Genomic DNA, 24921 nt, shown 5'->3' on the forward strand with positions numbered 1-24921 from the left:
TAATGGAGCCTCGAGCCACTAGCCTAGAGATAAGGAGGTGGCCACTGACGTTCGGTAAGCTAACTTCTTTTTAATTATACACGCTCGATTTTTTAAACGTGTTTTCAGGCCCAATCGAGGCTAACTCAAGTGGCACCATGTCATCACTTCCTCGACGCGAGCTTTGTAACAGTTTTATTTTGAAAGTAAAATCATTTTCTGGAATATCTGTAACTCCGCCATCTTTACGCAGCCTGAACGTTGACGTTAAATGAATGACAGATGGGCGGGATTTTGGAGACCGTTTAGAAGATTGACAGCCCCTCTGACGAATCCGAATCCGTGCCGTAACAACTGTCCTGAAACGCCCCTCCTCAAATTCTCAACCTTTCATTTATTATTGATGGGCGCTGCTGGGGGGATTAAATTATTGATCATGAGGTCAGCAGTAACCACTACTGCCATTTCCACCAGATCACTGACAGAGGCATTATGATGGTTTATATGGTTGTAAATATATCACTAAAAATACATCAATATTAAGGGAATACTTTAGCTTCTGCTACAATACCGGGTTAAAAATAAACACCAAGTACATTACTTGATAAACACAGTATTGCAGTGGTTGGATGTAAGTAAATTGTTTATGTTATGCTATAGAAGCTTTTCCTCATCTATATTAATCAGAGAGTTACAATTGTATACTTCTTATTTAGTCTGTACACAGAAACATACGAGCTTATAAAATAAGCAAATAGGTTTATAAGAGTATTTTTTACATTAAAGTACTTTTGATTTACATTAAATCTGTTCACAAAAAAGGTGATTTTTATGAGTTGTTTTTTTTAATCAATATTCATAGCAGACCTGTGACTTCATGTATACATAATAGTAATTTTTGATTGTGTTAACTAAAAACGAAAACATGTTACAATTTAAGTATTTTCAGGTTGTCCTTCTTATATTTCCTGCTATGCCATTCCACAACAGTAGGTGTCAGTATGGAGTTGTGATTCCTCTGACGACCTGATCCCATGTTTCATTAATGTTTCAAATACCCAAAGGCTCCGTCTATGTCGTAGGTGTCTCCTTATTTTACAAGGCTGGGTGACAGTGTTTTAAGTAGTTTTGCTAAGGTTAACATAACTTTGGCAATAGAGAAAAGAAAATATCTGAGTGTTGTTTTTTTTCATTACTGACATTAACTTGTCTGGACAGGAGATGGCAGGGGGAGATGACAAAATGACGAAGTGAGAGGGGAGGGAATGAAGTAGGTGGGGGGAGGGACGATGTTCTCCAGCACTGGGATGTTTCAGTTGCCAAAAATATGGTTACATACTAGCAACCTGCAAAGGCAAGCAAAGATGTGTTAGGTGTGCAGGCCAGCATGAGTACGGGAAATGCAGAGAAAGAGCTGGACTTTAACTGTGGAGGAAAGGAGCTGAGCTAATCGAGGGTGCAAAGTCAGCAAGAAAGCTGCACAATAGGCAGAGAGTTAATGTGTCTCAGGGGATTAGATATTCTTCAGTAGGGGACCATAAAACAGTGAGCAACAAAATACCCTGTGGAGGATGTGAAAACTGGGACTTAAGGAACACGGGAAGACATCTTTATAGTAAAAAACATATAGGTGTTAGTGGTATACTGAGCAGTAGCCCTAAGGAGGAGATAAGAATGGGAAATAAATCAAACACTCCACGAAATAGGCAAGCACCATATAATAAACTGAAAACTGTCAACATGTATTAATAGATTGCAACACATTTGACAAAGAAATGTGTTGAGGTACAGCAATGAGAAATCTGCAAGAAAAGATAAGACAGAAAGCTTGCAATCTTCTAAATTGTAACTTTAGACTAACAGGAAGAGAGAATTTCGTTTTGCCCTACCAATTTACTGCTCCACACTCCAGTCCAGTAGGTGGCAAAATACATTAATTGTCATAACTACTTAGAAGAAGAAGAAGAAGAAGAAGAAGAAGAAGAAGAGCGATTGCGTGAGCCGTGGATGAAACGTTATTATAAAGACCGTTATATCAATTCTGTGATCACCTGTACTGACAACTTTACCTCCAGACCAGCAGGTGACGCTCAAACATTCAGTTATTCTCTGTAAAACCGGTCTGGTGTCGAACTTTAGTTTGCTTTAGTCGTTCAGATACTGCTTTCCTTCAGTAATAACAGTTGTTCTCCTCCGTAATTGTGTTAAGGGCTCAGGTAAGGATGTGTCAAAGATTTCTACAACTTTCTCAGCCGTCTCTGGTAATATTTTGCAAAAGCACAGCTAGCATGATGGGGTCATGTTAAGGACGGTAAAGGGAAATCGACTCAACACCGGTTCAGACTCTACTGTCATCGGTATGTAGCATGTGGCTTTTACCGGGAAGCAGAGAGAGCATTGTTGACAGAATACGGCAAAGTATCTAGTTGTCTCAGTTTCTCCGGCAACATCATAGAGGCAGCCGAGCTGTAAATCCTGGTTTTAAAAAAGCTAGGCAGCCGGCTAACTAGCTAACGGCTAGCTACAGTAGCAACGGGTCCTGGAGCTGGTCAGTGAATGTGACATGACCTTTGAACCTTAAATCATTTCATCAGTTTCTGTATGACGTGAGACTGACTGGAAATCACACCAAAAATCTGTATTGATTCAGTCACAGGCGAGATTATTAATACAAATAGTTTTATCACATTCAAGAGAGAGTAAAGATACTTTAACTCTGTACAACAGCTCACCTCTGTCGAGCAGGGAACTCTCATCCTGATGTCTCTGTCTCATTCAAACTGCACTCTGTTCTGCTCCTACTAAAATTTGCACGATTCATTTTACTGCTAAACCTTGCACATGATTCATTTTGAACATGCAGTACGACTTCTTCAGTGTATTTGCACATTAACATCTCTGTACACTAATGGCTTATTAACACCTTGAATCACTGTATCTGCACATTAACATCCTACACACTTTAATTGCACATTTACGACTCTGAGGACTGTATGGCACATTAACACCTCTACCTCCCTGTAATGTTTGTTTACATTGAGTTTAGTTAGATGTAGTTTATGTTTTAGATTGATATAGTTGAGGTTATTATTTATCATTCCTTTATTCTTGTGTTAGGATTATTTTTACCGTGTATTAATTTTCTCCTGTGCTGTATTTGCTTTGATAACCTGCTCCTGTAATGCCACAATTTCACAGTTCGCGATCAAGAAAGTACATCTAGCTATCTATACCATACAATGATCTTCTGTAGTATATTGCCAATCGGTCATAACATTTTTTTTTTTTGTATTGATCATGTAACATGGGTCTTAAAGGGGATGGTAGAAATTGTAAAAGGAAAGAAAAAAGGCTTTAAAAATTCAAATTCTAAAAACCTTTGAATGAATGAAGTGCTTCCTTTGTGCTCTTTCTAAACATTTTCATAAGGATTTAGTATCTTATAACCGTATTAGCAGCTTTAAGTACCCTAAATAATCTTAATCTTTTGAAGTTGTACCTTCTGTTTTATTTTGTTGTGTACTTTAATTATCAAACCTCTGTATTTGTGGTGTTGCCATTTACGACTCTGGCTTTCATTAAATATCTAATAAAGATTCAGCCCTGTTTTATTATTTACACAGCCTCTAGAATGAAGAGCTGTTGATCTTACACATTCAGTAGATCGCCCTGAAGCTTAAAGGGAAGCCTATAATTTGCATAAATTTGTTATTAACAGAAACGGCTGTTTTTCTCCTGCAGATGACAGTACTCTATCTGCAGTCCAATCATCATGCTTCCACGGGGGGGTAAAGAGTTTATGGTCCGGATACGGTTCTTCTGGCGGCCGTTTTTCCAGGGCCGGAACCTGCTGGTCACGAACACGCTAAGTGCAGGAGGCATGCTGGCGCTGGGGGATATCCTGCAGCAGAGCCGGGAGAGCCGCAAGGAGCCAGGCAGAGTCCACAACTGGAAAAGGACAGGTGAGAGAGAGAAAGTAAACTGTAGCCAAGGGGATGTATTTACAGAGGTGCTGGTGGCTCGCTCCACTCAGGACTGAGGACTGGTTTCAGGTTTAGTGAAATATACTGAGCTAGGCATGTAGCTGTATGTGTGCATGTACATGTTTCTGTAAGGATCGCCATTTTCTGCAGTAAGAAATTTGATCTCAATGCAACTGGCCTAAATCTTTTACTTGAATTTGGTCCAAATAATGATTACATTATCTGCAATGGCTGCGTCAGTATCTGGATGGCTCTCTATTGCTGCAAAATGATGTCCTGAGGGATTTATATAGGGTCTTGCTCAGCAGAATTTGAACAAAGCGTGTGACTTGTTGCCAATTAATTTGGTCAAAAGCCTTGCTTTGAACAACAGGATATGGCATGATTTGGCTTTTGTTGAATCCCTTGTATTTTGGTAGTAAGCAGAAGAGAAAAAAGAGAATTTAAAGTCATTAATCTGTGCAGTATAGAACAGCAAATAGTGGACATAACTGTTTTAAAAAAGAATGAATGATGCAACATTCACTGGAAAGTAAGCAATCAGACATTCAAGATATAAAACAAGGTACAAAAATATTATGCAATAAGCAGGACCATTATACAAAATAAGTTTCAAAAAAAGTCACTAGGAGTCAATAAAATATATACATTTTGTTTTGTTTTTCGGAGAAGTTATGTGCATGTGTCTCATTTTCAATGACATTAATGTTAGTTCTGTCTTTTCCCCCCCAAAGGTCACATGTTTCTGGTGGGCTGCTCCCTGGGTCCTATGATGCACTACTGGTATGGCTGGCTGGACAGAGTGTATGTGGGCAATGCTCTGAAAACAGTGGGCAAGAAGGTTCTGGTGGACCAGCTGGTCGCCTCACCAACAATGGCGTTGTGGTATTTTATAGGTGAGAAGAATATTTGATTGTTTTCTCCTCCTGTAGTGCAAACGTACACGTCTCAACGTTTATCAGTGTGTAAGTTCAAATGCAGACACACATAAGACAGAGTGTAAAGAGTCTAAGGTCATACTTAAAGATTTCAATGAGGTAAGAAAAAAAAGGTATGTCAAAGCAGAGGGGAATGGAGTTCAAAGGTCACCTATAAAGAGATAAACTTACTGACTGTAAGTTTAAGACTTTGACACTCCTCCAGTGTCTGACCTTATCTTAAGTTTGTTTTGATGAAGCGTGGAGCTGACGCACATCTGACAGACAACTCTGTTTATTGCAGGTATGGATGTCATGGAGGGACACTCTTTACCCGCGGCATGGGAGGAGTTCAAAGACAAGTTCTGGGAACTTTATAAGGCAAGTACACCTGTCAGATTCTGACCTACAGATCACCCTATAACTCATGACATCAAAGGGTCATTATTCTAATTTGCATTTGTAGCTTTAACTTAAACAAACAGCACTGAGTTCTTTGTGCTTGTGTTATTTGCTGCTCATGTCAAACACAAGGATTCATTCAGCTTTTCAGTTTGAACATCAGTTTAGATAATCTACATTCTACCCATAATTCTTTGTGTTTTAAGACCACATATGTGCAGTTATTTCCTGTCCCGAAAGCTCAAGTCATTGTTGTCTCCTGAACAAATTAAGCAGACAAAACTAGACACCATTTCATTCAAATAACTTAATAATATACTACATAGGATTCAGAAGAAGGTTTTAATGCATCATCCAGGGCACAAACCTAAAGACAGTAAAATTAGGACACGTTTGTTTAGATATCATCATGTTGTTACAACTCTCTTAAACATCATAATCTCTTGAGGATGACTTACATTGTCCTCTCACTTTTTCCTGGAGATGTTTGAGCTGAGTAATCTTTCTTGATTTGTTTATGATAATCTGTGTTGTTCTTCTCAACAGGCGGACTGGTGTGTTTGGCCTGCCGCTCAGATGATCAACTTCTACTTCCTGTCGCCCAAATTCCGCGTCTTGTACATGAACTTTATCACCTTAGGCTGGGACACCTACCTGTCTTACCTCAAACACAGAGTAAGTCAGGCACACAGGTTATCAAAGAGGCATTTAGTTTTGTATCGTCTTGAAGAGAATTTGTAGCGATTATATGACCAGATATAGTTGTTTGCACTGTGGGCCTTCTGTGTGTTTTTGATATGTCGTTTACAATGAAACTCATATAAACAAATAATATCAGACTGAACCGCCATGACTCAGCCACAGAGGAGGAGGTGGTGTCTCTCGTCAGGCTTACGAAAAGCTGGCCAATCAGACAAAAGTGTGCTTCTAGGGAGGCGGGGCCTAAAGAGACAGCGGCTGAAACAGCTTGTTTTAGACAGAGGCTGAAGTGAGGGTCTGCATAGAGGGCCAGTGTGACATAAAACAAGAGTTTTTTCAATTGTAAATCATGCAAAGCTGCTCCAGTGGAGTCACAGATTGAAAATATAGAGCTGGAAATGAGCCTGATGTGTGCCCTTTAAAATGTTTCTGCTACATAGTATATGTCAAAACTCTCCACCAGTTCTCTACTTGTGTTTGCTTTGAGTTTCCTACATGCTCATAGTTAAGAAATAAAGTGATATTGATTACACTGATGTGTGTTTTGGGTTCTGTTGTGTTCACAGGTTGACAGCCCCCCCGCTGCAGTGGTTTCAGACGGCAGTGATGATGACGTACAGCAGGAAGCGCTCCCAGCGTCCAAACCCCTGGAGGAGAAAGCTTAGAGTTCATGCTTAATGGTAAAGCTCAGAGGCAGAAGATGTTGCTGTTTCAATCTCTTCAAACGTATGTTGAACTCAGAGGATTTGTGGATGTTTAGGTTGAAGTGCTGGAACACTTTTCTTTTTAAAGTCTGTAGAGTTTGAATGTCTCTGTGGAGTTTGTTTTATTTATGTCTGACTGATGCACAGTCCCTTCAGGAGCATTCAGGGATTAAAAGCTGTCTCACTGCCGCTCATGCGACTCCATCTGATGGTAGTGGTTAAAACTTAAGGGACCGTTTATTTCAAAAACTTCTAAACATACATCATGTTTTTTTGTGTTGCTGGATCCAAAGATTGCACTGTACAAAATGCTACAGAGTGGCATTCCTTCATTCCTGTGCCAATGTTTGTTTGTGGTTCCACATGAAATAACGATCATCATTGTGAAACAGCTTCACTGATGGCTGCTGTTGTTTTAATAATATATTAACCAGTATAATATTTGCCTTATTATGTAGAGCAGTGTTACGCTTTACATGCCAAATGCTTTGTCTTCAGTCCATCATTTGTACCTGTTAAATAACCGCATGATTGTCGCTCGTATGAAATATGAGATCCTCTATTTTTTCATCATATCAAACTGAATCCTCAGCAACTTTATTCCTGATATATTGAAGATGTGAAGTTATTTTCAACACTAGTGACTGTAAATTTGACCTGATATACTGTGGTTTATATCTTTAGCAGCTAAGATATGTATGATGTCTTTTAGTTATGGCATGTTAGGTGATTAATCGCTTTATTGTGATAATAGAAAAAATAGTCAACATGAAAGAAGCAATATGTATACTGTATATATTTTTTAAGTTCTGTTGACTTGTTCTGTAGTGCTGCTACTGTGCTCATATATAATGTATCCTTAGTGTGCTGCGATGTTTGAGAAGAACTTTAAAAGAATCAGAAGCCATAAAGGTCTTTAACAGTTTTCAATGCTGATGAGTTGTATTTATTTTACTGTTGAATTTCAGTTTCAGGAGAATTTTTAATGACATGAAATTTGCCAAATGATATTAAATATAACAAATGTTGTTTCCAAAGTATGTGATGACCTTCATAGTGCGTTGTCGTTACACTTTCTGTTAGATGAAAAACATATTGTAGTCTTCAGTGTTCTGCTGCGGGAATACAGTTTTGACAAGCATAGAGTGAACAGATTATTGTGTGCTGCATGTGAAGATGACGTTTACTATTAATTCTTTATGAGTTGTTATAAATAACATAATATATGTCCTGGCCTGCAGAAACATATAGGTTGTATCTGCAAAAGTTTTCATGGCAAGCATCAAAAACTATTACTAAACTATTGCTAAACATATTAATGTGTAATTTGTGTTAATTCAGTGTCTGTTTGAAAAGTCCCTACATTTGTGTTTTAATAATAATAATACATTTTATTTGTATAGCGCTTTTCATGGTACTCAAAGTCACTTTACATAATTAAAAACAACTAGAGAAACAGAGGAACTATGAATCGTGTTCGTCAAGCATACAAGAGGTGAAATGACTCAACACAAAAGGACAGGTAAAGGACTCTCTTAGTGCTTTGAAGCAGAAAACTCAAAAACTAAGTCATATGCTTTAATAGGAACAATCTTATTTTATTTTTTACATTTAGATTATGTTTGAGAAGTGTAAGTTGTCTAAGTAACTCAGAATATTTTGTGAAAAAGGATCAGTGCAGATCAAGGATAGAAAAAAGGCTGAACACATGTTTCATAGTTCAAACTTGTGTGACCATTTAAAGCTTTAAACATACTCTGAGAAGCTTTAAACTGGTTATTATATAGACAGAGACCATAGTTGAAGTGTATTTTGATTTTATATGTCCCATCTGTTAACATGGAGGAGGCGGGCTTTATGAGCTATACTGCAGCCAGTCAGCAGGGGGCGATAGAGATGTTTTGGCGTCACTTTTAGGGAGCTGTCACGTCCATCTTTTTAACCAGTCTATTTTGAGGTCCTGTTGTAGAATGGAGTGTGCTTTAAAATGTCCCTCAATGGTAGTGCTGAGATATTTGTACTCCTATTTGTGTTCAGCTTCAAATAGTTTCCCATCAAATACGGCTGCAGGTCTACCTACTCCATGCCTGAAGTGAAGTCCATCTTCACTGGTCTTATTGAGATTCAGCTCCAAGCAGACCTGTCACACCATCACACATGCTTCTGCAGTCATCTGTACACAGGATGAATAGTGAGAGGACATGGCCCTGAGGGGAGCCAGTGGATGTGTGCAGGAGGCCGGAGCGTTCAATGATGCTTTGGGACTGTGAGATGTTTGTTTTATTTTATAGTTTGTGTTTATTTTGAGACCACTTTGTTCGAGGTGTGGCTTCAATGTCTCACACCTCTCATTGGGTAACTTATTCAGCCTTCTTGTAGACTATTCATACATAAGCAGGTGTATGGTAAACATTTCTAAATAACCTTCACGGTCCAAAAGAAAAAAGGTTCTTTTTGCAAAGAAAGCTGTTTTTCTCTGGCAGATGAGAGTGCTCTCACTGAGGACTAAACATCATGCTTCCCCGGGCAGGTAAACAGTTCATGGTGGGGATACGGTTCTCCTGGCAGACGTTATTCAAGAGCAGATACCTTCTAATCACCAACACCGTGAGTGGAGGAGGCCTGCTGGCACTGGGAGACTGTGTGCAGCAGAACTGGGAGAGGCACAAGGAGCCGGGCAGAGCCTACGACTGGAAGAGGACAGGTGAGGGACGGAGCAGAGTGCTGTCTCATTTACTTTTCAGAACAGGGAATGTATAAGAAACAATCATTCCTGCAGTGATAGATCAAACTTTCACTTATAACTGAAACTCTTATTTGAATTCGGCTCGGATGAAGATAAATGATATCTGCAACAGCTGCATCATGATCTGCTCTCAACTTCTGCACAACCTCATTACTGGATTCTTGTTGATTGGAGATGGATTAATATGTTTGGTTTTGTGCAGATAAATGGAACAATACAACACATACAGACAGACATGCTAAAAAAGCCAAGAAAGCTGAATGAAGTCTTTATCTCTAAGTAAAGAATGAAACATGGTCTTTGAAATTAGTGCAATGTGGTAAACGTGTTATGACTGACTCATTGCCATTATTTCTTTCTCATTTAAGGTCGCATGTTTGTGTCCGGCTGCTCCATGGGTCCTCCGATGCACTACTGGTACAGCTGGATAGACAGAAAGTTTGTTGGGAAAGCTCTCAACACAGTCTGCAAGAAGGTTCTGTTGGACCAGATGTTTGCCTCACCTATATTGGCCTTATGGTATTTTATAGGTGAGAAGAATTACAGAGTTTATTGGCAGTAAGCAGCCGGTCTTCTCTCCCCTGGTTCACACATTCACACTTGAACATTAATCAGGGTGTTTGCCCAAATGCAGTTTCTACAGTATATGACACACACATACAGTCAAAGGTCATACTCATTGACATGAATGAGGTAAGACAAAAGACAGCATATGTATAAGAGGTGGATGGAGTTCAAAGGTCATCTGTAAGGAGATAAACTTGAGTGACATTTGTTTTTCTCCTCCAGCCCCCGACCTTATCTAAAGTAGGTGTTTATGAAACGTTGCAATGACGCACATCTGACTGACAACTCTCTTTATTGCAGGTATGGATATCATGGAGGGACACTCTTTATCCGAGGGATGGGAGGAGTTTAAAGAGAAGTTCTGGGAATTTTATATGGCAAGTACACCTGTCTGAGTCTGACCTGAAGATCTGGAGCAGCAGATCAGTGTGCATGTACTCACATTATCATTCACTTCAACCAAAGTTCTTTGTTGTTAATCAGATGAGAGAAGTTGACTTTGTAACTTTAACTTAACTGAGCATGACTGTATTATGTCGGGTTGTGTCGTTTGGTATTCATTTAAAGAACAAGGAGAAAAAGCTGAGCACAGGTCTAGCTCAGCGGTTAAGTCACAAGGCCCATGTACAGAGGTTGTAGTCCTCGATGCCTCGGTTGCAAGAGCAGCAGTTTAAGGAAGGTCCCTCGCAAGCAACATTTTTCATCCCCTCTTGGGGGTCCCTCCACTGTCTTCTTGGTCTACTTGGGGGTCTACTTCCAGTTGAACGTGCCTAGAAAACCTCAAAAGTAGGGCATCCAGGGGCAGGGCTCGACATAAGCACTGGCCCGGTGTCCCGACGGTATGTTTGTAACCCCCCGGGCCAGTAGATTAACTATTTAACTGGCCCGGTGTGCCAGTAGGCTCTACAAGCCCACAATGTAGACAATATAGTAGCCCTCCCGAGATTCACAGTTCTGATGAACGGGACTAATTACTTTCTACGCAGAACCCCGCAGTAATCTCGGTCCGATGTCAGCATCACTGTAGGCTCTTTGGCGACTGCTGTCAACAACACGTTACACGCTACTCGCTGCACTCGCGACAGATCAGCTGTCATTGTAGAACACACTAATTAAACATACATTTGAACAGCGTCAGTAATGGTAGGGACCATACTCAATCAATCTATTACTACTTATTCATGCGGGTGTCAGAGTTGCTGAACCAAGAGTGGTAAAAGAAGCCTCTTTATACCCATATCATTATTTTGGTCTATTTTTATGAGTTTATAATAGTTTCGCAATTGAACACATATTCATTAATAAGAACCCTTACAGAGAAACAAAATTGGACGTTAAAATAATACCAAAAAATTGTGCTCATTGTCGACCCCTGCAGGGGACATCCTGATTACATGCCTTGACTACCTCAACTGGCTCCTTTCTATGCAGAAGAGCAGCAGATCTAGAGCGCATTTCTGACACCTGTTCCCATGATCTCATTCTTTTAGGCCCAACCCAATAAATAAATTGACTTGACTTGACTATTGACAAACCCAAAACTCGTGAGAGATGCAATGTAACTCAGTTGGAATACTGAACTGACTTTTGGCTCAGCCTCCTCTTCATCATAATCTCCAGTACAACACACATCACATTACTGCTGACACCGCACCATCATGCCTGCCATGCTATTAATGATCTTCTACAAACCGAACCTTATTGAGAGTCTGCCTCAAATTAAAAACTTGAATAGAGAAACTGTTCACAGGATCTGTTTGCAAGAGATTTTTAAGCCGTTCTTGTAAACAGACCTTAAGACCGAGGTACAAGAACTCCTTGCGGGAGTAACTTACTCCCAAACCAGATGGAGTGTTCAACCATTTTTCAGCAGGGAATCAAGGCTTCAGACTTCTGGTTCTGACTCTCATCCTGATGGCTTCACACTCAGTTACAAACCACCCCTCCTGGGAAGCACAGTTTGATGAGGCCGTCCGAACCACATCATCTCGCCGCACCTCCTCCTCCTTGAGATCCTGTCCATGATAACCACAATTAAACCTTGGCAGAGGCCAACACCCATTGAAAACATGTTTACTTTGTGCCGACACAGCCCTCAGTTTGGTTATATAAGGACTGGAATATTAAGCCTTCATATTGCTACTCCCGTATTTGAAATTTGGCAATCAGTTGGAGCCTCCTTTCAGCCTGAGATAAACTTTCCTGGGTAGGCTGAGAAGGAAGATACCTTGAAATTGGAGCACATCCCAAGCGACCTGCCTAGTCTGACACCTAACATTAGTGTCCTTGTACTCCATGCGATACAGTAGAGACATGCCAACCAAGATAGCCCCAAAACATCCAGAGCCTTCAGCCCCGCAGGCCGATTCTTATCCACACCTGGCACTGCTGCTGAGGAGCTTCTTGACTACCTTAGAGAAATCTGTTGGGGATATGGGTGAGGCTTCCCATGAGTCTCCAAACTGTGCCTCCTTAACAGAGGATTTGGTGGTCATAAGATCTTTGGATTGCTCTTTTCATCACTCAACAATGGGTCCCCAGAAGGGCCTCAGCAGTTCCCTAAATGTTTGCGTTTACTATGTCCGTCTGGATGCCTCCCCCACCATCTGATTATACTCAACCCACTGGAGGTGATCAGCTGACACTTGGCTGAAATAGCTGCAGATCTGATGATTAAACCATAGAGTCCATTTATCTTTGGCTGAGGGTCTTGGTGTGTCTTGAATCTGGTGTTTATGATGGCTAATCCACGACTAGCACAGAAGTCCATTGACAAAACAGCTTTCAGTTTAAGATCAGGCTTGGCATTTTCCCAATCATTGCCCCCTCCCCTTTCTCATTGATGAAGTCCCAGTCAGATACCACCTTGAGACTCCAAGGGTAACCAGAACTGCTGTTATGTGCTTCCGCAAAAACAACAGCCAACAGAGACTTCCTCTCTACCACTTGAGTCGCAGAGAGGCAACCCTCTTGTTCCTCTGTATGAACTAGAACACAGCAGTGCTCAGCTGGGGGCAGAGTATCCCCACACCTGCCTGTGCAACTCAAGAAAAGGAGAGAGTCCAGACCCTCTCAAGTAATTTGGTAAACCCAAGGTGACTCCAACTATATAGAGTTAGTACGACCAGTCTACAATGCCTATGGTCAGCACACCTAGATCACAGCCTTTGCCCTTTGCCTGTCTTACAAAGAACCGGGTGCTTGCTGGTGAGCTTTCCTTCTGGTTCCAGGGGGAGATGTTTTCTTGTTCTTTGTGAGGTGCTGGCTAACTAATGACCATCCAATCAATCTCTGTTAGCATGTGTACATCCTAAACGGAGATGGTGAACCTAGTATACATTTTAACTTGATCACCATTCAAGCATTGTCATTGTGAGTATGTAATTAGTTGATGTTTGCGTTAAGCTTAAAGTACTGCTTTAGGCTGCGGACTCACAAAGCAGATAGCGTGGTTGTTAAATCTTGAACTTCTTAAAAGGAGCAGCGTCACACTGTGTTTCTTTGTGTTGTTTTGAAATTGTGGTCAGAATAGTCATCTGTGAGCTTTTCGCTCGTGCCCTGTGTTGATTTCCCAGCCTGCTCAGTGTGCAGAGGACACTTCACCCCTCTATTCACAGTTTTTACTATGTTTGTACTAGATAATCTATCCAGGTTTGTTTATGCTAATCAGTTTGTTCTTCACAACAGGCGGACTGGTGTGTTTGGCCTGCCTCTCAGATGATCAGCTTCTACTTCCTGTCACCCAAATTCCGCGTCATGTATGTGAACGTTATCAGCTTAGGATGGGACACCTACATGTCCTACATCAAACACAGAGTGAGTCCACCACACGGGAGATTTACAGTCGTCACATATTTAATGAAGAGAGTGTGTTGTGTGATTGTTTTTAACATTTATATGTCTTATGGACGCTTGGATTAGAGGATGATATGAATTATATATTGTGTGTGTTTCGGTTCCTATCGTGTTCTCAGGATGACAGCCGACCCATTGCGGTGACATCAGACAGCAGTGATGTGGACGTACAGCAGGAAGCGCTCCCAGCGTCCAAACCTCTGGAGGAGAAAAAGCTTCACTGCCAGTGATGCTAAACCTCTGATTGTAGTGGTTTGTTTTTTTAGCACAAGGCTAACTGCTGCTGCTAACACGATGTTCAGCATGGTACCTTAATACAGGTCCCAGTGTTGGGTGGGAAACTCGTCCTTTTGTCTTAGCATCCAAAGATTTAAACTTTTCAAAGTCTCACAGAGGGACATTCCTATTATTTCTACAGCATTCTCATGTTACTGGTTTGACATGATTGCAAAATTATTGATTTGAAGCAGCTTCACTGAACAACCGCTGTATAGACTCTCACTCAATACGAGGACTATTGTATTTCCAAATCATGGAACCTCAAGAGGATACTCGTTAGCATAATGTGTGTATAACTTTAAAAGAACTTTAAAACAAGCATACATCATAGAGACATTCTGAACACTCATGAATTGTTTTTGTTTTACTGTGTTTAAGTTTAGCATCTGTTTAATTCTAACTAACTTAACCCTTCTGTCGTGTTCGGGTCAAATCTGCCCGATTTACAACTTTCATCTATCATAAATCTTGTGTTTTACATCTGAGTGCCTCAAGGTCTGATGATATCTTCCACACTAGGCATTTGGACATATAAAATTGCTGATCACCACTTTCACTGAATTTTGAGTTGTTTAGTCGACTTCGTAACACCTCTGGTGTTCCCAGTCAAAAATGACCCCCAAAGGAAATGAATGGTTATCACTAGATTATGTTCATCCATCGGATGGAACACGTCCCCGTTCACATCCACACATCCCCCCACGCGAACCACACATTTCAGACTGAACTATTTATTAACCAGAGATAGAGGAGGATGAGGATGAAATGGAAGACAATATCGATGGATTTTGGAATACATTTTCAATGTCTATTCTTTGTATATTCACAGCAGTTATTCATGTTAACCACTAATCTGAGACATTGTTTACAGCTTAAAAAGGTATTAGATAAAATTGGGTGATGATTAATTGTTTTTGTGTTAATGTGAGAGCAGTTAAAACAGACCGGGAACGCCAAAGTAAGGAGGGAGAAACGAACACGACAGGAGGGTTAAAACAGACGTGGCAACAAGAGTTTTTAGAGTATGTGATGACTTTTTGTATGTCAATAAATCTAGTTTGATCCCAAACATATGGTAGTCTTTAATTTTCAATTGAAACAACACATTTTGGAGCAGCAGAGAGTAAACACTACAGACTCACAATATTGTGTCTTCTTCATCTTTGTCGGTCAGAATCTTTAAACAAAGGAGCCGTTTTCAGTGTTAAAGCATATAAGAATTCTGATGAGCTTATTTCCTCCATTTGACTTTTAATCTAACTTTTTTTTCTAACTGTTAAATATCGAGGAGAATCCGTTTTTTTGCATTGCATATATAGATAGAGTACTTTCTTTAAACCAGAAGGGAAATTACATTGTTGTAGCAGCTTATAACTTTGAACACTACAATGACAAACATTACTTTCTTACATTACATTAAATAAATGACTTAATACATAATAAATGACTTTCTTACATTATGTTTCATAACTTCAAACATTCAACATTACAATTACGGTGTACATTTTGTTGCTGTCAGTCTTCCTGAGAAATGATAGTTGTATTAATTATAATTATATTATTATAACATAATAGTTATGTTATTATATTAATCTGTTTGTTCTGTTACACCATGGAGGAACGTCATTGTAGCTTTAAATGTGTGTTTGAATTTTTGAATAGCTCTGCTAGCTCTGCTGTTGCAAGACAATGTAATATTTTATTACCTGAAATACTTACAGAAAAAAAGTTCATTTGGATGATACGTATTAGTTCATGTCAACCTTATTGTCATACTTGCGTGCAGCAAAAAGTGCCACTTGATGAGAAGTATTTAAAATGTGCAACACTTTGCAAGGTAAAATACAAGCTGGTAAATGTAAGTGTTGTGCTGCTCAGAGTGCTGAATATAAAACATAAAATGCATTAGGAACTGACTCATAAAAGGACTGTATAGAGTCGATAACAGTATGTTGAACTGAATATAACAGGACTGAACAAAAGTGACGTGTTGAAGTTAAACATCACTTTCGGTGCAGCAGGAAGGAGCTTGAGGGACAGTCAATGAGTGTTTAGAATCGCCAAAGTGAAATAGGACTGACTTAGTAAAACGTGGATCATCATGTTAATGCTCTCAGTGTCAGAAAGCTTCAGCTGTTGCTATAAGCAAATACAGAGCCGTGTTCAAACATTGACTAACCAGCCTGAAGGATTTGATATGCACCAACCCACCGTTTAGAGCACTCCTCCTCAGGCGCTCAACACATCCTGCTGTCAAGGATGTAGCCTGCGTATGTGTATGTGTGTGTGTATCTGAAAGTTGTCGACATGACCGCCAGCCCTTTCCTCTCTCAACATGCCTGCAGCCATGCACCTCACTGTACTGGTGTCCCTGCTCGCAGTGAATCTCTGTGCAGGTAAGTCAACATTTCTTACTTTTTACAGTTAAACTAATGCGATCGTTTGTTTGAGGATCTGCTCCAACGTTGTTTCAGAGTCTTCTAAAGATGCAAAGTTATGCAAATTGGAAGCTTCCTGCAGTGAGGGGGAGGCTGGGCAGTTTGTGTGAGGTAGTGTGATGCAGGGTTTTTTCTCAGTATGCAGGAAATGTTGTATTTAGTACAATTTGAATGCCTAAAACAACAATATCTGAGGTCAGGATGCATTCAAAGTTAGCAAACATGCATCTTTGTATAACACAGAAACCTTTATGTGTAAGTGATATATTCATGTGTTTTTCTGTACGTATATACAAGTCAGCGTGTCAATCAAAATTTTATATTATCCAAATCATTTTAGTGGTAGATAAACTGCTTTTACTAAATCATAGGAGTGAGTTAAGGTAAAAGGGAAGGTCACGTCTGGGTGGAAATGAAAGCAAATATTTAATCAGTGAGCGTGATCCTGAGCTAAACCCACAGCGGTGTCTGCTACTTCTGCAAACACAGCTAACGCACACACACAGACACAATGCCAGCTGAACGCCAGCTGTTTGTGTCTTCACCAGTAAAAACAAATCATTACCTGACAGACTGTTAATGCTGCTTTATTAGGCACAGAGTCAACAGTCCTCAAAGTGAACCTTAAAGTGAACCACGGATCAATGACACAATAAAAAGAGCTTCAAACAATCTCACCTCGAGGTCCATTTGGAAGCTGTTTGACCAAATCAGACAGTATCTTCATCAGCAGGGGGAGATGGTTCAGTTGTTGTGAAAATGTAGATGGTTCCTTTTAATGAGATTTGCTTTTATTTTGGCTTTAAAGTTGAGATATAAAGATCAAACCTGCTCCTGAAACACAACAGTCTCTCCTCAACGTCTTCCTATTTAGCAAAGCATCTGTACTGGAGCTATTTAACGGACTTCAGGTGTTTTTACGGCTTCTGTCAAAACTAAAAACTTCTCCATATGACGTTTTAATTAATGCTTTGATCTGCGTATGTAACATTCATTAAATCTACCACACCCTTTATGTTGCGGTGTGTTTGATTGCTTTACATGGGCTGCTGCTCGGTAGCTTGTGAGCATCAATAAATTCTTATCTTAATACGTTTATTATGATCATTTATTAGTGAATTAGATTTTGCAGTTTTAATATAAATCTGCAAAGTAATTAAAGTTATCATATTAATGTAGGGGAGTAAAAAAATACAACAAACAATTAAATGTGCTGACTTGCTAAACACAGTTAACTATTTTCCATTCTCTTTCATTTATCTATTTTTTGCCTTGTGTATCCTCAGATGACCTCCCTCGTGTATTGCCTGTAAAGGTTTAGTAATGTGAACATCATGAAGGTGCGAGGCAATACTAACAATATTCATCTAATATATAACATATAGATATTTAATAATCACATAATCACATGTTTTGATCCTATTTGGATCTCTGTCAGGTAAAAATGTAAAACTCTCGCAAGTGACGACTGTTTCCATCCATTATCCACACCGCTTATCCTGTTCAGGGTCGCGGGAGTCTGGAGCCTATCCCAGCTGTCATTAGGCGAGAGGCGGCGTCACACCCTGGATTGATCACCAGTCAGTCACTTTCACTTTGACGCTCACACTCGAAAGGCAATTTTAGAGTCACCAATTAACCTAACATGTCTTTGGACTGTGGGAGGAAGCCGGAGTACCCGGAGACAACCCACACATGCACGGGGAGAACATGCAAACTCCACCACAGAAAGGCCCACTTCATCCAAGCTGGGATTCAAGCTATGGACCTTCTAGATGTGAGGCGACAGCTCTAACCCCTGCACCACCGTGCAGCCCCAAGACTGAACAAGACTAGGTCAAAACCTAGTTTGTGGCTGTCCTTATGAGGCCGATGACGTGTTTGAAAGCAGGTGCGCGCTGCAGACGTAGGTGAGGACAGCGGACGAGCAGCGGAGGGGCAGCCCCGCCTGTTCCCCGAACAAAGTATCCAGAGCCGTATAGACAGAGAGTCGCGTCAGTCAGTCAGTCAGTCAGTCAGTCAGTCAGTTAATCAGTCAGTCAGTCACATACAGACCCAGGTGCAGGGCTGACCCCGGCGGTCAGCCAACAAAGAAGTGGAGGCTGGAACTGAAAAATTAGTTTAGGGAACCAGAATTAAAAATCTATCTTGTTGTACATTGATGCATTTTATAAACTTTCTGACAAAATGTTGTTTGATAATATTTTGCTTTCATTTTTTTTTAAACAATTAATGACATAAATGATCCAGCTATCTTGGTTAGGAAATACACACAATTGTGACATGCTAAAAAAAAAGTACTCTGCATTGAACCAAATATTATTTGCAAAAGAGTCTTTGTGGATTTCTGAAAAAAGGTTGAGAACAGCAGCAGGTGTCATTAAATGATCCTTGAGCAGTGATGATAGGAGACCATTTACCAGGTGTGGCCACAGAAACTGAAGGCCTCTGTTTAAACAATAACAAAGTTGCTGTTAAGATTGGCCTACTAAGCTTAAACACCAACTGCAGAAAATGTTAAACCTACTTAACAGTTCAATCAGAAAAGCAATCAGTCTGTCCACAGTTAAGCTTTGCTTCTTTGTCTCACTGCCTCTTTTTTCACCAAGCAGAAAAAGTAGTGATGGGTAACAGGGTTGGTCTCTTACAGTAAAATCTTCAGTGCAGTGTTTCTACCTTTTTTATCATGAAGTCATCCAGGCTTTCTGCACGCTGCAGCCCCATCGCATGCACCTTTTTGTCCTTGTCCACCACTTAAACTTGTTTAAATCCTTAAAAAGTTTTTTTTTTTTTATGCATCTTAAAAAAGTTTTTCATGCTGTTTGTTCCTCTGCAGGCACCACTACTTCCCCTACAACCATGACTACTTCCTCTGCAGCCACGACAACTTCCTCTGCAGCCACGACTACTTCGTCTGCAGCCATGTCCGCTTCCTCGGCAGCCACAACCACTTCCTCTCCAACTAAACAGCCAACAAGTGCTGTAAACCCAACCAGCTCGACTGTGACAAAGAAAGATACCGTCACTTTATCCACTACAAAAAATAACACCACCACGAGGCAGCCTACAACGTCAACAAACCCAACTACAGCTGCGGTCACTGCAGGTAAAGTGTCAACGTCACCAACACCCTCGATTTCACAACAAACGACCAACAACACCAATGAAATACGAAGCAGCTCTCCTCCTCCGACTACAACAGCTCTGACTTCCACACAAACACCCGACAGGACAAAAGTCACACAACCCAGCACTCCTCCTCGGGCTGCAGTGACCAACCAGACGTCCAACACGACAGTTCCCCCTGGAACCACAGTCACATCAGCATCAACAACATCAAACATCACTGCAGCCACAACTACTAACACTACAGGCCCAGGTCAGACTACTGTCAATCTAAGGGGCAAATTATCTACTAAACTAACCAAACAACTCTTAAACAATATGTACAATAGTAAAGAGTGCAAAGGAGAAAATAATGTGTGGCTAATCATATTTAAAGTTCAGGTTAAAGGCAGAATACAAATTAGCTTGGCTTTAGTTTCACTCATAGAAAAAAGGAAAACATTACCATTCAACCTCAACATTAACTTCTCATAACTCAGTAAGATAATAATTAATCTAGTGGACACATACAGGGTCCAAAAGAGTAAAGGTTAAACAAGAAAAACAGTAAATTAACAGGTACTTAGAATGTGGTATCAGCAACCAGTTAGCCTGAGCTAGCTAGCATAGAGGCTAGCTGGTTAGGAGGAAACTAAATTCTCTGAAATCACAAACTAACCAGCTGTATTTAAAAAAAAGTATGGGAGTAAGGGTATGAGGGAAGAATATGAAAGTGGCTAGTTCTACTCATATTTGTTTTGTTACAGATTTGTCAAAATGGCGGATGTAACAATGCCTGCCGCTGGTGTTTGATTATAACACATGCTGCACTGTTTCCCTCTGCTGGCAGTTTTAAAAATCTTTCCTTTCCGACATATTTACACAGAAGCAGAATTCTAGTTTATCCAGTTTGTTGAGTAGTAAGTAAGGTATTTTTTCATATAACTCACCCTCAGGTCCTGTAGGCGAGTGGAATAAAGGGGACTTGGCAGCAAACCCTGGCCTGGTGGCTGTCATCTGCATCTTCTGTATCGTCTTCGTCCTGGCGCTGGTTGTTGCTGCCGTGAAATGTATCGAATCACCGAGGTCCGACTTTGAGAGGCTCGAAGATGTTCCCATGGTGAGTTAGAAAACAGGAAACTGATTTTGTAGTTTGTTTTTTAACCACAGTTTTATTGACTTCTTTATCGTAGCAAATTTTTACCAAACTAAGCACATTTGGATGCGACTGAAATAGATTATTTATTTTAAGCCATGCTAGCTGCTAATGGTCAGTTGGTCAATCCAGGCTGGAAAACCTATTTTTATTTTTTTAGAATTAGAAAGATTGCTGGACAAAATGAAGATATTTGTGGTCCCCAGAGGACACATTTTAATCTCTTCTTGATTTTTCATCTTCAGACATCATCAGGTCAAAACTTCTGTTAGTCAAATTCTCTTGTTTTTCACCAAATACCCACAAATTTAATAATTTAACTTTTAGCTCTAACGAAACCTTTGTGCTGGCTAGCATTGAGCTTAGCAAGTTTATACACCAGTATAGCATAGTCATGTACCTGCTAATCTGTAGAATGCTCGCTATATCATTGTGAGCATGTTAGCATGCTGATGTCAGCATTAGGGTAAAGTACAGGGTAAAGGTGCAACTTAGTACCGCCTCACAGAGCAGTTACATTGGGCATAGAGTTTCAGTCCTGTTTTAAATATGATGCCATTTTCCTAACCATTTGATTGACAAACTCTTGAATGTGTTACAGTTTGACTTGACACATATGCTCTTTAAGTGGGGATGGAAGCAATAAATGTACTTAATGACTCAAAATCAAGAAGATAACACAGTAAACAATGATGTTATGGCCGGAACATATAAAGGCTCTGCTTTCTGTGTGGAAGTTGTGTAGTATTTCCACCAGCAGGGGGCGACAGCGGCCGGTGATAGTTTAGAACATGATTAAAACATGAAAAGAGGTGTGACTCTGGCTGCAGTACAGTGGCTTAATCCACAGGGAATTGAACCATCAACCCTGGCAGTGTATAAGGGCTGGCATTTAAAAAATGTTTTCATCCATCATGCGTCATTTTCTTCCTCTTCCGTCCTCAGCAATGAGCACAAAGTGGTTTGCTGACCTCCTTTTTACACAAACAGGAAGCCTGAGTAGATTCTGACTGTGTGAAAAAGTCTCAGAAAGAGGGTAGCGTGTGTGTGAGCTTGTAACGACTAAGCACTTTCTGCAGAAGAGAAGTCTTATCATCAGCGCTCCATCAGTGCGTCAGCAGAGTCTTTAGATGTCATTTCAGGTGAAAATGTAACCACACTTCGGGTCACCACCATGTGACAGACATGGAGATTTGTGTTCTGAGTTGAAATCAAAACACTTTACAGAATATAACTACTGTCTCCAGCTCTCTGTAAACCTTTATTGACTATTGACACACGACTTAAGCTGCTGTAAAAAGTGTTGGATTAGGACAGTGTGTACGCACATACGCAGCAGCATGAGCCATGCATGGCTGACAACACATGGGTCCAACACAGAAAAACTGCTGATTTTGCAAACTGAGCAGACGATGATGAGCTGATAATGTGCAGGTTTAATAAGTGACAGGACTTCACGCTGTATTCAAAATTTAAGCTTCATACAAAACTGTTATTATTATAAAACGTGCATGTGGAGCAGCATTAAACACACCTTCACACTGCTATCAATTTGAATATTTACGGTGGCCCAGTGGTATAAAACCCATTAACATTTCATAAAATGGAGAAAGTAGAGGCTACAACTAATGTTGGTGATTAATCAAAGACAGTTTAGGGGAAATAAACTGTTTGGTCAGAAATAATCATTTACATATTGACTGGTCCAGTCATTTCTGCTTTTCTCTTCTCACTCTTAAGTAAAAAAGTAATTTCCTGTTTCTGCTTTGAGACTCCAGAAAAATGTTTCCATTTCATTAATCCGACTTAATTTGAGCTCGTTTTCGGGTGTCAATGAAACATTTTTATACAGTCATGTGTTAAAAGCATGCATGCAAACAATAACACGCTTGTCCTCCTAAAAATTACCCCCTCATAATTTTCATCTGTCTGACTTTAAGCTTAAAACTTGTGCACTCACACCGCAGAGACGGTACAAAGCAGAAACTAAATCAGAAAACTATGGTGATCTTTTGTAAAGGTTAAGACAAAGTCATAAATGACTGGCACAGCCAGTACCATAACTCTGAATAAACCTCTTTTATAAGAGGCCTTCTATTAAAACAGAAACCAGAACTTTCTGTATTTTGGAAATATTTGTGTGTCAGCCCTTAGATTAGTTCAGTGCATTATGGGATATCCCCCACCAATTTGAATGAAATAAAGTTGAAAAAGAAAAAAAAACAACTTTATATAGATGTTTGGTTATTATAAATATGTTTTGTTCATTTTAACCCCTTTGCTATTTCCTTTCATCTCTCCAGGGCAAAGTGAATGAGGAGTCTCCGTTCGCCCACTACTCAAAATGACAGAGGAGACTTTATCCGACACCGATGTTCAGGAGGAGTCCGGTCTGATTTATGACTTTGATGTAGTTAGTAAATTCTATAACACCATCAAAGACAAGAAAAAGATAAATCTATTCAGACCTAATTCTTTACATAGCACTTTTGTCAATGACAGTGAAATAAATCGTCATAGCTTTGACCTTTGACCTGCTCAATTGGCTGCTTTTAATTCTGCTGATTTAGCCCCTTCAGCTCAGTCAACTGTTGCACTAACTCTTCTTCTGTGGTTTCCTTTTAGAAGAGCTTTTTTTGATGCACAAATGTAAATGCTTTCAAAATGGGTGACGCACAGTTTGTCGCTTTAAGCACGTACAGTTTATAACTGCACTCTTGCACATAACAAGTGACATAATAAAGAATAACGCACATTATAAGTTTCCATGATGATTTGAGGATAAACGTACTTGCAAATCTGCGATTTAATGAAAGTGTAAGTTATGTTAAATCACAGTTAACTGCATGTACAAATGCTTTTTGGGCTGTTTAATGTATACATAGAACCATAGCTGTAATTGGAATGAACAAGTGTATGTGAAATAATTGTTTTATTGTGTTATTTATTGCCATATATAATATATAAACACTGCCCTCTCTGGTCTGAGACTTGCACTGCAGATTGTGGTTGAATTCCAACAGTTTTAAGATGCAAAAATAAAGTCATTATTTGAGTCTTCACATTGCCCTAAGCGGACATGCATTCATACATTTTATTGACTCAGTTTTCCCACGATAATGAGTAATTTCCGGCTGGTTTCTCGAGATGTTGACTTATTTATCTCGAGAAAACAACTGGAAGTAACTTATGCCCTTTTAGGGCTTCCGTATCACAAACAATGTTGACACGTTATCCTTTACCTAATTGTATCTGCACTGCGAATTTGGTCCCTCAAATAACAACTTAAACACACATAGCATTCTTCCAGTCATGAAATGAATATGCACACAGCTGTTAAACACTTCAGCTGCAGTGAATTGTGTTTATACTCAGGGATCCAAGTAAATCCAAGTTTTTGTAAATGTGGCTGATAATAATAACCACTTACACTTGATTGTCAGAGATTTGAAAGACAAAATTGTGATGTTTACAATAAAATAAATGAATATTCTCATTAAATTTGTCGGATTTTGTATTTTTTCCATTATAACTGCTTGTTAATTCCCAGACAATGGACGACCGCAGCAACGCCAACCTACTGCCTGCTGTCATGTCACCAACACTTGAACACATAAAGTTTGCCCTGACAGATGACTCAGACTCCGGAGATAAAGCCTGTTGTCTGCAGGGTTTGATAGTGAAGATTAACAAAAAAGGTCAGAATGAATGTGTGTCCTGATAAGAGTGTCTGTGAGTCTAACATCACCACAGAGACGCGGCCAGAGAAAACATGAGGGGGGTGAGTTCAGAAGTTGAAAACACACAGGCCTATTATCTATAAATCTGATTAACAGGCATCTGAACAACATCACAAAGTGTTGGAACCCTTACTTTAGATTAATTCTGTAAAAGTTTAGGCATATTGGTTGGATGCAAAACATTTTTTTTACATGAGACCTGAAGAATATGATTTATTTTATATTGTTTTCTGTTTTGTTTTCCTTTTCTCTTTCGTTTTGACATAATTTCATTTGTAATGTGCATAAAATTGGCAAGGTTTTTTAAGAAATAGTTTTTAGAGGGGGGATAGATCGATCGATAGATAGATC

General features: G+C 39.8%; 3 protein-coding genes across 4 annotated transcripts; all 3 read left to right on the forward strand.

The window, feature by feature from the left end:
- The first annotated feature begins 2102 nt into the window (after window positions 1–2102).
- Window positions 2103–7911, forward strand: LOC138607458 (mpv17-like protein 2). Of its 2 annotated transcripts, none has more exons than XM_069680070.1 (6): window positions 2103–2195; window positions 3721–3941; window positions 4697–4858; window positions 5184–5260; window positions 5828–5956; window positions 6547–7911. In XM_069680070.1, exons 2-6 carry the CDS (start codon window positions 3752–3754, stop codon window positions 6643–6645), a joined length of 657 nt encoding a protein of 218 aa, XP_069536171.1. In that variant the 5' UTR covers window positions 2103–2195; window positions 3721–3751; the 3' UTR covers window positions 6646–7911. The 2 variants fall into 2 exon arrangements, with proteins under 2 accessions (XP_069536171.1, XP_069536172.1); XM_069680071.1 differs by lacking the exon at window positions 2103–2195 and adding an exon at window positions 2202–2336.
- A 1287-nt stretch (window positions 7912–9198) lies between these two features.
- Window positions 9199–14082, forward strand: LOC138607869 (mpv17-like protein 2). Its single transcript, XM_069680524.1, has 5 exons — window positions 9199–9388; window positions 9799–9960; window positions 10298–10374; window positions 13685–13813; window positions 13972–14082. The coding sequence occupies exons 1-5, from the start codon at window positions 9199–9201 to the stop codon at window positions 14080–14082; spliced, it is 669 nt and encodes a 222-aa protein (XP_069536625.1).
- A 2366-nt stretch (window positions 14083–16448) lies between these two features.
- On the forward strand, window positions 16449–23914 carry cist1 (colon, intestine and stomach enriched 1). The gene is made up of 5 exons (XM_069680321.1): window positions 16449–16527; window positions 19406–19675; window positions 19772–19948; window positions 20631–20794; window positions 23134–23914. The coding sequence occupies exons 1-5, from the start codon at window positions 16467–16469 to the stop codon at window positions 23176–23178; spliced, it is 717 nt and encodes a 238-aa protein (XP_069536422.1). The 5' UTR covers window positions 16449–16466; the 3' UTR covers window positions 23179–23914.
- Window positions 23915–24921: the final 1007 nt, after the last annotated feature.

The sequence above is a fragment of the Semicossyphus pulcher genome, unplaced genomic scaffold (assembly GCF_022749685.1).
Source record: "Semicossyphus pulcher isolate SPU_LCO1_2020_fin unplaced genomic scaffold, fSemPul1.0.p SCAF_4, whole genome shotgun sequence".
Lineage (NCBI taxonomy): Eukaryota > Metazoa > Chordata > Actinopteri > Labriformes > Labridae > Semicossyphus > Semicossyphus pulcher.

Excerpts from the sequence above, each read along its gene's own strand:
- LOC138607458 (XM_069680070.1), top strand. The coding sequence starts at position 3,752 with ATGCTTCCACGGGGGGGTAAAGAGTTTATGGTCCGGATACGGTTCTTC. Across the intron at positions 3,942-4,696 it reads CCACAACTGGAAAAGGACAG|GTCACATGTTTCTGGTGGGC; the intron begins GTGAGAGAGAGA and ends TCCCCCCCAAAG. Across the intron at positions 5,957-6,546 it reads TGTCTTACCTCAAACACAGA|GTTGACAGCCCCCCCGCTGC; the intron begins GTAAGTCAGGCA and ends TTGTGTTCACAG.
- LOC138607869 (XM_069680524.1), top strand. The coding sequence starts at position 9,199 with ATGCTTCCCCGGGCAGGTAAACAGTTCATGGTGGGGATACGGTTCTCC. Across the intron at positions 9,389-9,798 it reads CTACGACTGGAAGAGGACAG|GTCGCATGTTTGTGTCCGGC; the intron begins GTGAGGGACGGA and ends TTCTCATTTAAG. Across the intron at positions 10,375-13,684 it reads AGTTCTGGGAATTTTATATG|GCGGACTGGTGTGTTTGGCC; the intron begins GCAAGTACACCT and ends TCTTCACAACAG.
- cist1 (XM_069680321.1), top strand. The coding sequence starts at position 16,467 with ATGCCTGCAGCCATGCACCTCACTGTACTGGTGTCCCTGCTCGCAGTG. Across the intron at positions 19,949-20,630 it reads TACTAACACTACAGGCCCAG|GTCCTGTAGGCGAGTGGAAT; the intron begins GTCAGACTACTG and ends ACTCACCCTCAG. Across the intron at positions 20,795-23,133 it reads GGCTCGAAGATGTTCCCATG|GGCAAAGTGAATGAGGAGTC; the intron begins GTGAGTTAGAAA and ends TCATCTCTCCAG.